At 39.6% G+C, this 12,122-nt stretch overlaps 2 protein-coding genes across 3 annotated transcripts in view; one reads left to right on the forward strand and one right to left on the reverse strand.

Moving 5' to 3' along the window:
* The window catches only part of VPS13A (vacuolar protein sorting 13 homolog A), a 150,099-nt gene extending 145,248 nt beyond the window's left edge, over window positions 1-4,851 (forward strand). For both annotated transcript variants that reach the window (XM_079995964.1, XM_079995965.1), the window contains exons 71-72: window positions 2,632-2,706; window positions 3,011-4,851. In XM_079995964.1, coding sequence (XP_079852090.1) covers window positions 2,632-2,706; window positions 3,011-3,061 — 126 coding nt within the window. In that variant the 3' untranslated portion in view covers window positions 3,062-4,851. The remainder of the gene's footprint in view (window positions 1-2,631; window positions 2,707-3,010) is intronic.
* Window positions 4,852-5,115: 264 nt separating this feature from the next.
* Window positions 5,116-12,122, reverse strand: part of LOC307227039 (guanine nucleotide-binding protein subunit alpha-14-like) — a 36,427-nt gene continuing 29,420 nt past the window's right edge. Inside the window, exons 3-7 of the mRNA XM_079996141.1 lie at window positions 11,858-12,012; window positions 8,990-9,118; window positions 8,479-8,608; window positions 7,653-7,806; window positions 5,116-6,103 (exon numbers count right to left, since the gene is read on the reverse strand). Of these exons, the coding sequence (XP_079852267.1) occupies window positions 5,913-6,103; window positions 7,653-7,806; window positions 8,479-8,608; window positions 8,990-9,118; window positions 11,858-12,012 (759 nt within the window). The 3' untranslated portion in view covers window positions 5,116-5,912. The remainder of the gene's footprint in view (window positions 6,104-7,652; window positions 7,807-8,478; window positions 8,609-8,989; window positions 9,119-11,857; window positions 12,013-12,122) is intronic.

Below are 12,122 nucleotides of genomic sequence, written 5' to 3' on the forward strand. Positions count from 1 at the left end.
ATCTCCCCCCCCCTTGTTTCTTCCTTTCTACACACACACACACACACACACACAGAGAGAGAGAGAGAGAGAGAGAGAGAGAGAGAGAGAGAGAGAGAGAGAGTGCTAATGTTTTCCTGCATAGAGAACAAGACTCTTCTGGAAGGCACTCTCTTTTTCAGCCCTTGTGTTTCTCAACCGGGGGGCATATGGCCCCCAGGATATTCCAGGGGGCGGCACAGGTGAAAATCACATAAATGGGGGGGGGGCACAGCACAAGACTAGGGGGCCACAGAAGAAAATGAGAAGTGGCGAAAACAGAAGTGACCAAGGAAAGAAAACAGGAAAGAAAAAAGAAAACAGAGAAGTGACCGTGCTTCCCAAGCAAGGAGTTTATTACAGGGTTTCTTGGAAAAGTCAAGCAGTATGCCACCAATATTGGATGTCGAGAATTCAGAGTTTTCCTCTTTAGCAGTTAGTGATGAATTGAAAGATGAAATAATGGTGTATGTGAATCATTTGAAGCCGCTTTATAATGATACGGAAGTTTACTTCTGTGATCTGCTGGACTTGGATATTCTGGCCTGGGTAGCCTCCCATTTTCACATGCAGCAGAATTGGTGCTCCCTACCTTCTGCCCCAATCCCTCCCATCCATTAGAGAAAGCCTTACACTCAATCGATGTGCAGCACAACCTTACGGTATACATCATCTGGACAGAGGAGTTTAAATGTACACACACACCATTTGTCTCCTTTCTCCCTACTGCTGCCAGCTAGAATGATTATTGCTCTATGCTATCTTTGGTGGATATGCATTTGCATCTTGATAGCCTATGAGTCCCTTACAGTCCACTCAACTCAGGCCACAGCTGCATCTGCAGCCTTCTCCACTAATGCCCCTATTGGGGACATATGCAGGGCAACCACCTGGGCATCCCCCAGCACAAGGCACTGTATTCCTTGGCCGAGGCTTCCTTTGGCCACAAGCTCTTATAGCAGGGCCTCTAACGTTAGCTCATGTTGCAGTTGGACCTGCCCTAATTGGGTAAGCTCTTTGAAATCCCAAGCCAGTGTCCCCCATGACGCCAGTAGGAGATAGTACAATTGATACCAACTCAAAATGTAGAGCTCTAAGGCATCATGGAGTCATTGGAGCTACTCCCTAATATGGACTGCAATGTGCTAATTCATAAGCCCTTTACAAAAAATAGTTAAGTTAAATGTTTAAGAGGAAAGTGGGCACCTGTTATTTCCTTACTACTTAGAATCATAGAATCATAGAGTTGGAAGAGACCACAAGGGCCATCGAGTCCAACCCCCTGCCAAGCAGGAAACACCATCAGAGCACTCCTGACATATGGTTGTCAAGCCTCTGCTTAAAGACCTCCAAAGAAGGAGACTTCACCACACTCCTTGGCAGCAAATTCCACTGTCAAACAGCTCTTACTGTCAGGAAGTTCTTCCTAATGTTTAGGTGGAATCTTCTTTCTTATAGTTTGGAACCATTGCTCCGTGTCCGCTTCTCTGGAGCAGCAGAAAACAACCTTTCTCCCTCCTCTATGTGACATCCTTTTATATATTTGAACATGGCTATCATATCACCCCTTAACCTCCTCTTCTCCAGGCTAAACATGCCCAGCTCCCTTAGCCGTTCCTCATAAGGCATCGTTTCCAGGCCTTTGACCATTTTGGTTGCCCTCCTCTGGACACGTTCCAGTTTGTCAGTGTCCTTCTTGAACTGTGGTGCCCAGAACTGGACACAGTACTCCAGGTGAGGTCTGACCAGAGCAGAATACAGTGGCACTATTACTTCCCTTGATCTAGATGCTATACTCCTATTGATGCAGCCCAGAATTGCATTGGCTTTTTTATTTGCCGCGTCACACTGTTGGCTCATGTCAAGTTTGTGGTCAACCAAGACTCCTAGATCCTTTTCACATGTACTGCTCTCAAGCCAGGTGTCCCCCATCTTGTATTTGTGCCTCTCATTTTTTTTGCCCAAGTGCAATACTTTACATTTCTCCCTGTTAAAATTCATCTTGTTTGTTTTGGCCCAGTTCTCTAATCTGTCAAGGTCGTTTTGAAGTGTGATCCTGTCCTCTGGGGTGTTAGCCACCCCTCCCAGTTTGGTGTCATCTGCAAATTTGATCAGGGTGCCCTTGAGTCCATCATCCAAGTCGTTGATAAAGATGTTGAATAAGACCGGGCCCAAGACAGAACCCTGTGGCACCCCACTAGTCACTCTTCTCCAGGATGAAGAGGAACCATTGATGAGCACCCTTTGGGTTCGGTCAGTCAGCCAGTTACAAATCCACTGAGTGGTAGCATAGTCAAGACCGCATTTTACCAGCTTCTTTACAAGAATATCATGGGGCACCTTGTCAAATGCCTTGCTGAAATCAAGGTAGGCTACATCCACTGCGTTCCCTTCATCTACCCTTCATCCCTTCATCTACTTGTGACTCCATTGACTGTTCGAGTTTGGCAAGTCCACAAACCTGATTGGGAGTTGCCTCATGCTCACGGTGGAGTCAGTGTGCAATCCACTATAAAGCTGTGAGCTGTATGCTGGGAAAGTAAAATAACAGAAGTATTACATTTCATTTTACCTTAGAAAGCCAAATTAATAGGAAACTTATTTATTTTGTAGGAACGAGTAAAGTCTGTATTCCATGCCAAAGAATTTGGAAAAATTATTAATTTTAAAACGCCAGATGATGCTAAGGTGAGTATCGAATACTACTGATCTAAATATGTTTACTTGAAAACAGTATACAACCATAGTCCTAGATTCAGATAACCAAAATGTTGATTGTGAGGGTGGCACCACGCATGTGTGACAGTAGTTCTCAGATGTCACATTGATGCATGTATAGCCCAGCTGGGAGTCTGGCAGCAGCCCCAGAAAATGGGATTTGCCAACATGTGGACTGACTATATAGTTATATACTAATGTTCTATGCTATTAATATTTAGATGAATATGTTGACTTACTTTCATTGTCTAAATTTTCTCTCAAATTTTCATAGTGGGTTCTCTCAAAACTGGAAGAAGTGAGGGAGAACCATCCAAAATTGTGACCATTTGTGCAAGATTCCAAGATGGACAAAACAGAGAGTGCCAAATTCAACATTTTGATTGAAGCTTAGCATGTGACATTGCTAAGACTATGAAGGGGATTGTTGATGTCTTCTACATAGCCAGAGTAGAAAAAAATCTGCCATGGTCAGTGTCATTTAAACTGTTCTAGAGCTGAGAACCTCTGCCAAATTGTGGCTTACTGAGCTTTTTATTTATAAATAATACAGAGTTACTTATATCAGGAGTAAAAATGATGTTTTCATGCATATTCTGTCACATGATTTAAAAAGACTAAGTCTAGATTAATCCTGTGATTTTATGTGATAATCAGGGTTCCCCCACCATCTAAGCTTTATTCTCCTGTCATCGGGATTTTAATTAATATGCTATAATTGCCACATTACATGTTAATATAATGTAATTCACTGAAATTCAGTTAAATTCTTCAGGGAAAGACTGATTTAACCAGCAATGCTCTTATATTATGAATGATCTTGCTGATCTGTTTATTCAAGAAGCCTTTTTATTTACCAATATATATATCATGAGGTTATTTAGTTTTTTTAATACAAATAAACAGTTTGTGGTACTGTAATATTATTTTTAACACTCACTTTTTATATGATGCAAAAAATTAGCAAGGTGTTCTGGTACCTCATGATGATGGGTAGATGTACACAGATAAACATGAATTATTGAAATGATAACCTAGGCAGGGATGTGTCTTTGCAGCAATGCTTTGAATGACATGATCTTTACTTTCAATACATAAAATTTTCCGCAAAGTCACCGAAACCTTAAGATCATGTTTTGAAATGGTATATAAACCTAAGGAACACTCTTGAATGAAAAACTATGTTGAGTGAGGGGAATCTAAATTTCATGCTCATGCTGAATGCATTGTCATTAATTTAAAAAAATTGAGAACATTCATTAACTTTGGGTTGCATCCAACTGTTTTTCTTAGAATAGACCCACTGAATTTCATGGACGCAAATTAGGCAAGTCTCTTAATTTCAGTGGATCTGCTCAGTGTATGACTAACGTGGGAATACAACCCATTTCAGCATTTAAACCCAAAACAATTCATAAGATCTTTTTAGTTCTGCATGAAAACAACAAGATTTCAGTATGTGGAGGGTTGCATACACATTTATTATAATTTGATTTTGCTAGGCTATAGAATAATGCCTATAAATGCACATGTAGATGAAGAAATCACATCATAAAAGGGAAAAGAATGCAAATGTTTGTAAGTGTATTGCCTAATCCAGATTTGACTTGTTTGATGCATGTAGTAAATGTCTGCTCCAGAATATTCTTTCCAAACTCCTGTTTGGAGGATTGAGGTGAAAGAGATTGGCCCTCCTGAATTTGCTGGTGGTACTTAAACTCCTCAAACTGTAGCTTTGTTGTAAAAGCTAAATAAAGTAAATGGCATGCCAAATGTAATTGTATGTATTTATATAAAAGTCTTGCTTGCTCCATTATGTAACCACCTGAGGTGCTTAAAGGAATACATTGCAGTCTTCCCCATAACATTTTATTTCTTGCTATACAAAATGTATATTGAATTAATGGTTACTGGATATGCCAAAATATAAATTGTGTTGTGTCTCAAGAACATGAACGAACTCTTTCCAGATTCATTGGTTTAACTGACAGTCATATCATACTTGAGCATTTACACTTTGAGTTGTGGCCTTAAGCTGCAGACCAACCATACAGATCACTCCTTCTAAATGTGTACAATAAAGAGTGTGATGTCTCCTAGGCTGGTTACACATTATTTTTGTTTGTGCTTATTAGATTTCTATCCCTGTGTCTGCTAGACCTGTAGAGAAAAACACATACATGTGATGTCCCAAATACTGAGTTGGTTCATGTCATTTTTAAATTTTAGGAATGTTCACACAGTGAAGAGATGCTAATTGAATTACCACTCTGTCAAACATTGTATTCATGTTATCTTTCTTCAAACAGTTTATGCTGTATTACTTCATATGAAGGGGTGACATAGCAATAGTGTAAATGATGCCAAACAAGTGGTAGGTCTTAACTATATTTATTTATTAAATATAAAATAAAGGAAAAGTAAATAAAATGGGAAATGAACACTCACTGCCTTTGCCAAAAATGGCCACCAAAAGATATGGTTCCCACAATGGAACTGTTGAATGATAGATGCCATTCAGGGGTGCCTTTATACATTTTGGAGACAAGTGTACCCTTCCCTTCTCAAGTCACGGAAGCAGTTACTTTTTATAGGCTCCAGCAAAGGGCGGAAGGGAGCTTGTTTTTATTTATTTTTTGAATAACTATGCCCCAAAGTATATAGAAAACAATAAATATTAAACATATTGGCAGCTAGCATTATTAAACATATTGGCAGCTAGCACAACAAGCTGCCGTGTTTCAAGGAAAATAAGATGTATGCCATGTCCTTCAAAGAGGCTTTAAAAACCTAAAGAATTATATAAATATAAGCTATTTTTCATTCAGCTTAGTCATGTACCTTAGTCAAATGACAATATAGCATCCAATCTTCTGTAACTAAGACATCTCTGGCTAAAAGATTATCAAATGAATTAAATTAGCGGGTGCAGGAAGTATCTATAAATAAATGGCAGATAGTTTTTTCTTAAATCACCTCAAAACTAAAATTATGCACCTCAGATCAAAAACTGAAAGAAAAAAAAACCATTTTGAAAGTGTATACATTAAAAATCTGTAAGTATCATATCTAAATCTCCATTTTTGTTAAGTAAATATTTTATGGTCAACAGGGACACAAACAATTGCTGCAAATACATACATGGAGTTTTAAATACATTGCTGGGTCCCTGTGGTTTATGCCAGATTGAACTCCTTTAGATTCAGCTGTAGTATTGTGTCTCTGACAGCAGCAAAGACAAATCTAATGTTTTCTGTGTCTGTAGCACATGTAAAATGGGAATAAATCACTTTCTCTTTATCTGTATTCTGATCCTGGTATAAATTCAGAATGAACTCTCTGGCAGCTTTAACATCTTGCTTTGGTCCTGCTCAAAAGCAAAAAATGACACCGTTAAACAGAGAGAGAGAGACTCCTTGCAATCTTCAAATAAATTTCTATTTTCACTAGTGTATGCAGAGTTAATTAATTCCAATTAACTATTTTCAAATATACTAATACACACAGGTCCTGCTATCCAAACACAATGCATTCTCAGGAAATTCATTTGTTAGGTGAGCGTTTGCATAACGAGTCAACAATTTCCAATTATTCCTAGGGGGAAATTTCTACCATATTCCCAACCACAGAATGTTTACCCCAAAATTTTGAAAAAAACCAGGAAAACCCACTGAAACCTTGCAAAAGGCAAGGAGGGAAGGAAAAGGATGCTCTCTTATTTGTCTGATCTTTCCCGCACCCACCATGGTTTTTGGTTGCCATGAACCAGCAAAACACAAAAAGTAAGTCTTGTTTAAGGCTGCTCATTTGTTGACAGTACTGCGACTGTGTCTGGCTGTCTTGATATCAGAATCTGTGATACGTGTGTAGTGAGGTTTGGGTACTCATTCCTTATGTTTGGGTATGTAACGAGCATTTGGACAGTAGGACTTGTGTGTAGTAACAAATGCTAACTTCCCACATTGGGAATATGGATGTGCATATAATTTTAAACATTTGCTTGCAAAAATAGGTGCCGTATTTTTCGCTCTATAGGACGTACTCGACCATAGGACACACCTAGTTTTAGAGGGGGAGAACAAAAAAAAAATTCTCTCCCTCTCTGCACAGCGCCCTTTCAGCAAAGCGGCAGGAGAAACGGAGCCTCTTCCATTTCTCCTCCTGCTTCGCTGAAGGGGCACTGCGCAGAGAGGGAAAGCTGTGCAGCACCTCTCCAGCGAAGCGAAGCCAGGAGAGCAAGAGGGATTGGTGCGCACCGACCCCTCTCACTCTCCAGGCTTCAGTGAAAGCAACGCGAAGCCTCCGGAGGGTGGCGGGAGCGCTCCTGCTGCGCTTCGGAGGCTTCGCGTTGCTTTCGCTGAAGCCTGCATTTGCTCCATAAGACGCACACACATTTCCCCTTAATTTTTGGAGGGGGAAAAGTGTGTACAGTGGTGCCCCGCAAGACGAATGCCTCGCAAGATGAAAAACCCGCTAGACGAAAGGGTTTTCCGTTTTGGAGGCGCTTCGCAAAAAGAATTTCCCTATGGGCTTGCTTTGCAAGATGAAATGTCTTGCGAGTTTTTCCGACTTTTTTTTCCTCCCCCCCCCTTTTTCTAAGCCGCTAAGCCGCTTATCTGCTTATCCACTAAGCTGATAAGCCGCTAAAAGCCGCTAATAGCGCTAATCCGCTAAGCCGTCAATGGGCTTGCTTCGCAAGACGAAAAAACCACTAGACGAAGAGAATCGCGGAACGGATTCTTTTCGTCTTGCAAGGCACCACTGTATTATAGAGCGAAAAATACGGTAAATGTTGTCTGTTTTAGTGTAGCCAACAACTGGGGTAGCTAACACTTCACATTAAAGTGCTGGTCATTAGTGAACTGACAAAGCAGCTACAATAATTGCTTATCAGATGTAAACCACAATTGGTTTACCTGTGAACTCTGGAAAATAGGTGCTTAAATGGGAATGCATAATCTTCTCTTCTAAAAGGTCTTTTTTATTTAAGAACAAGATGACTGAGGAGTTCAGAAACCAAGGGTATGTGATTATTGTTTGAAATAAAGCCTTGCTTTCTTCCAACCGATTCTGCAAGAAAAGTATGAAATGTTAGCAAAGTATTCTTAAAGAAATTAGTGGGTGCTGGGCTGTATCCAACACTGATTTCTGCTTGTGTAACAGAACTTCACTCCACCTTCATACCACTGCTTACACTTAAAATATGCCCCAGGGTTTTGGGGGACCCTCAAGAGCACATTTTGGGGGTGAATAGGGGAAGGAAATGCAGGGCAAGTCTATTGTGTGAGTGGAACTCTGCCTGCGCACCCCATTTCTGTGCTCAGATTAAAGTATAATTATTTCATACCCAAAACCTATTCCCATCTATCATTATTTTCTACCCAGACATGTGTTCCAAGTACAATTAATTATAGCACTAGCTATTCTTCCAGTGCCACAAACAAAGTGTAAATGGGGTTAAAGATAACCATGTTCTCCACTTTGAGCTCCTTTGAGGACAGGCAGGATATAAATGCAATAAAATAATATAATATTAAATACAATGTAATGGATGCTATATGTGCAAGAATGAAAAACTAAGAGTGTGTCTGTGCCATAATTTCATCAGGATACACCCACAAAAATTGGTATTGTGCATCGAATAGGAGAGGATGACCATTCTATGGAGAGATGCATTGAGAAAATAATCTGCCACAGTAAAATGCACTAACTGAAATAATCTAGAGCACTCTGTTCTTTTACCTCATTGTTGGATTCTGCCAAGACTTGATCATATTCACTAAGAGCAACCAAGAATATTATTGAGGTAACACTTTCAAAGCAGTGTATCCATTTCCTTCTTTCTGATCTCTGTCCACCAACATCTACCATTCTGTAAATAGAAATAGGAGTAACTGTGCAATAAGCTTCCAGGGCACCAACCAAACAAAATAAACCCAACTCAACTTTGCTGTGAAGAAGACCTGATAGCTGAACAAACTATTTACAGTAACCTGAAATGCTGATAAAGTTGCTCCAGGACCAAACCCAGAAACCATGTTTAGAGGCTCACAAAAGCCCACGTTCAAAAGGGCCTTTTATAGCCGCCAAACTCTTCAGGTTTAGATCAAAATCTAATTACGTCTGATGTTAGTAACTGTAACCAAGCCTTATCAAGGATGAACTTTCCCCATTTGGCTCATATTTGGTGCTGCTGTATCTGGCTACTCAATACTGCTTTACCTCGATTAGTAATTTGCATAACCAAACTTACCTAAAAGTAACATTTTGCAACTCAAAAGGATATTCAATAATTCCAGTGGTTGGCACTCTCACTCTGAGAATATCTTGCTCGTTTGGCACAAATGATGGTGCAGCAATACGGTCAAAGTCTGAAAGGTAACTTCCAAGTCCAATACAGACACACTTATTTAGCAAAGTGTTACATGTTGTCATAAACAAATTAACATATGTTGAAATCAAATACTTATTTAAGTAGAAGATTAATTCACAAATAAATGAGAGCTAATAGACCACACAAGGTAAAAGATTAAAGAACACGGACATTCTAGATTCAAAACTCAGTGCTATTGTTAATGCACAACTACCATTACACCAGACACTTTCAGCCACAGCGCTCCCCCCACCCCCAGTCCGCCATGTATGAATAACAATAGTGGCCTATTTTCAGTTACGCTATTTACTTTTGAGCTGACTATATCAAAAAGAAGCTTGTCAATTTATATTCACATTTTCCACACACTGTCCTCATTTACAAAGTAGTAAGTTTAAAACATTTAAGTGAAGACCAACATAATTGCTATTTCATTGTATAAAAATTAAAATCCTAACCCAGCGGGGGGGGGGGAGTGGGGGGTGACAGTGCAGACCAAGATTGTAGCTTAGTCTCCAAGCTTTTCTCTTTAGTTACTAGAATTCTTTTTTAAAAAAAAACAAAAAACTTCTGAAGCAAAAAAGGAATAAAAGACTCAACAATTTCAGACTTAATGCAAGGGAATTAACATTTGCTTTAAACTAAGACGCTTAGAAACTATTCTGAGACTAGGAAAATAACCGGGCCTGATAATCTGTTTGATGGAACTGATAATGGTGCCTTAAACTCCAAAACTATCCAAAGATGAAGAAGTGTTGCTCTCTGAGACCACATTGCAAATAACGCAAGTAAAGCGGATCTAAGTGAAATAATTAAACCACCGGAGGAAAAGGTACATGAGGTTGCTGTGCAAATGGATGGGGTGCCTATAATGGAAGCACAGGATATCAGCATTAAGTTCTCAAAAAAATGGAGAGTGCAATTCTTATGCTTGATGTAAGGTTGGAGCAACTGGAAAATAATTCACACAGACTGAACCTGATACTAGGGGGATTAAAGAGGGCACAGAAGAGGAGGACGTGGTGGACTTTTTAGTAATTTCTTGAGCTGGGGTACAGCACAGATCAAACAAAGCCCATAGAGCCCCCTCTCTGATAAAATTCTTTGCAGCACTATTGTGCTGTAAAAGATTGTATAATGAACCTGATCAGAGAAACTAAATCCACTAAAACGCTGGCAAATTATATAAAGCAAAGTATTGCAGAAATGTGTTGAACTGAGTTTAATTTTGGAACAATGAAACCAAAAATGCCAGACTAGTCACTGTAAGAAAGCAACATTATTTAACATATTAAATCCTAAGACCTTCACTATCCTGCACAGCCCCCAATTGCCAGACCCTTGACTATTCAATCTTCAGCTGAGCCAAAGATGTCTTGCTTGCCAAGCTCAACGAATCACCCCCTTGCTCCCTAGGGAGGTTCATAAAAAAACTTTTTGTAAAAAAATGCCTGCTCCAAAGGTCTTATCTTACTACACTAGGGATTATATAGCTATCTCTGAAATTTCATGCATATCAGTTAATATCTTGACCCTCCTCCATAAAAATAGCTGTTTACTTGGCTGTTTTCCTATGGCTGAAATTTCAATTCAGTGGAGCAGGCATTATTATTTTTTTTAAAAAAAAGTTTTTTATGAACCTCTCTACTACCCACATTTCATTTGCTATCTGGATCATGCTTCACTAAGAAACTATAAACTCTTCTTACCTCGAGCAAAACCAAACTATTGTATTTAGCAAAAAAACCAAACAAAACAAAAAAACCCCACTCAATTTTCTACTAATATAATAAGAGAAATAGATTGTATGTATGTATGGGAAGAAGAATAGCTGCTCATCATTTCCTTACCCATAGAAAAGAAAACTAGTAATATTAAAACAAAACTGTTCTTTGTTAATTCATCTACTTGAAGAGACAGATGTGATTTCATGCCGAAATTTGAGTTACAAATTGGGGCAGGGGGAGAGTTGGCAGTACAACCCGTCATAATAATACAATCTGGCAAAAGTGCTGAACAGTAGCAAGATTGCAGGGGGCTGGAGACACTCACTCCTTTGGAGAACTGAAGACACAAAGAAATATGATTTATTCACATATTTACACCTTCACTCTGCATGGAGGGATTCCAGATCTTACAGCCTGGTCATCTCAAGAGGGGCTTGGAGTGTAGCACTCCAGTCCAAGGCATCTCTCCTACTAATTCTGCTGTTCCTTATTCAGTTGTATCCTAATGGTCAGTTCTTTTGGTCCTTTGGAGTACTAATGATTAGCGCCCCCCCCCCCTTGTCACCTAACAAAGGAGTTCCCCTGAGTTCCCACTTGTTGACTGACTAGGATTAAAGACTGGTACACTTAGGACATTTACCTAGCTTAATTAGCTCTTCAAATGCCAACTGCTGATGCTAAGAAGTGGCTCCACATATTCCAATACACATGGATCTTGATTACATTTTCAAAGTCTGACACAAGTCTTCTTTACACAAACCCTACTTAAACACCTCAACCCCTTTGCATAACCCCCTTTCTAATGCCTATTGAGACTGTCTTATATACATACAAGTAGGGCTTTTTTCCAACTGGAACTCGGGAGGGCACACCTTTGCCATTATGAGAAAATAAGGCTCATGGTGAGTTCTGGCACCTCTTTTTCTTGAAAAATAGCACCGTATATAAATTCTAGTTAAATCCTAATATTTACTAAACCTAAACATTTCAGACCATAGATCTATTACTGTAAGATACATACTATTTAGCCGAGTCGGACAACTGGTATTCTCTTCGCCTATCATAGCATGCTTGGATTCCTGGATCCTCCCACAGCCTCTTAACGGCTTCCACAAGTTCTCTCTCCAGTGTTGTTACTGAGTCTACATTCAGCTCTTCAATCATCTGACCAGCCTCCTGCAGCAGGATGGGGGGGGGGGATAGTTAGGGATTTATAATCCATTTAGTCAACATGGAACTGCAAAATTAGACACTGCTGGGCATTCAAAGCACAACCAACAGTCCCA

This window comes from Podarcis cretensis (assembly GCF_951804945.1).
Source record: "Podarcis cretensis genome assembly, chromosome: 11".
Taxonomy (NCBI): domain Eukaryota; kingdom Metazoa; phylum Chordata; class Lepidosauria; order Squamata; family Lacertidae; genus Podarcis; species Podarcis cretensis.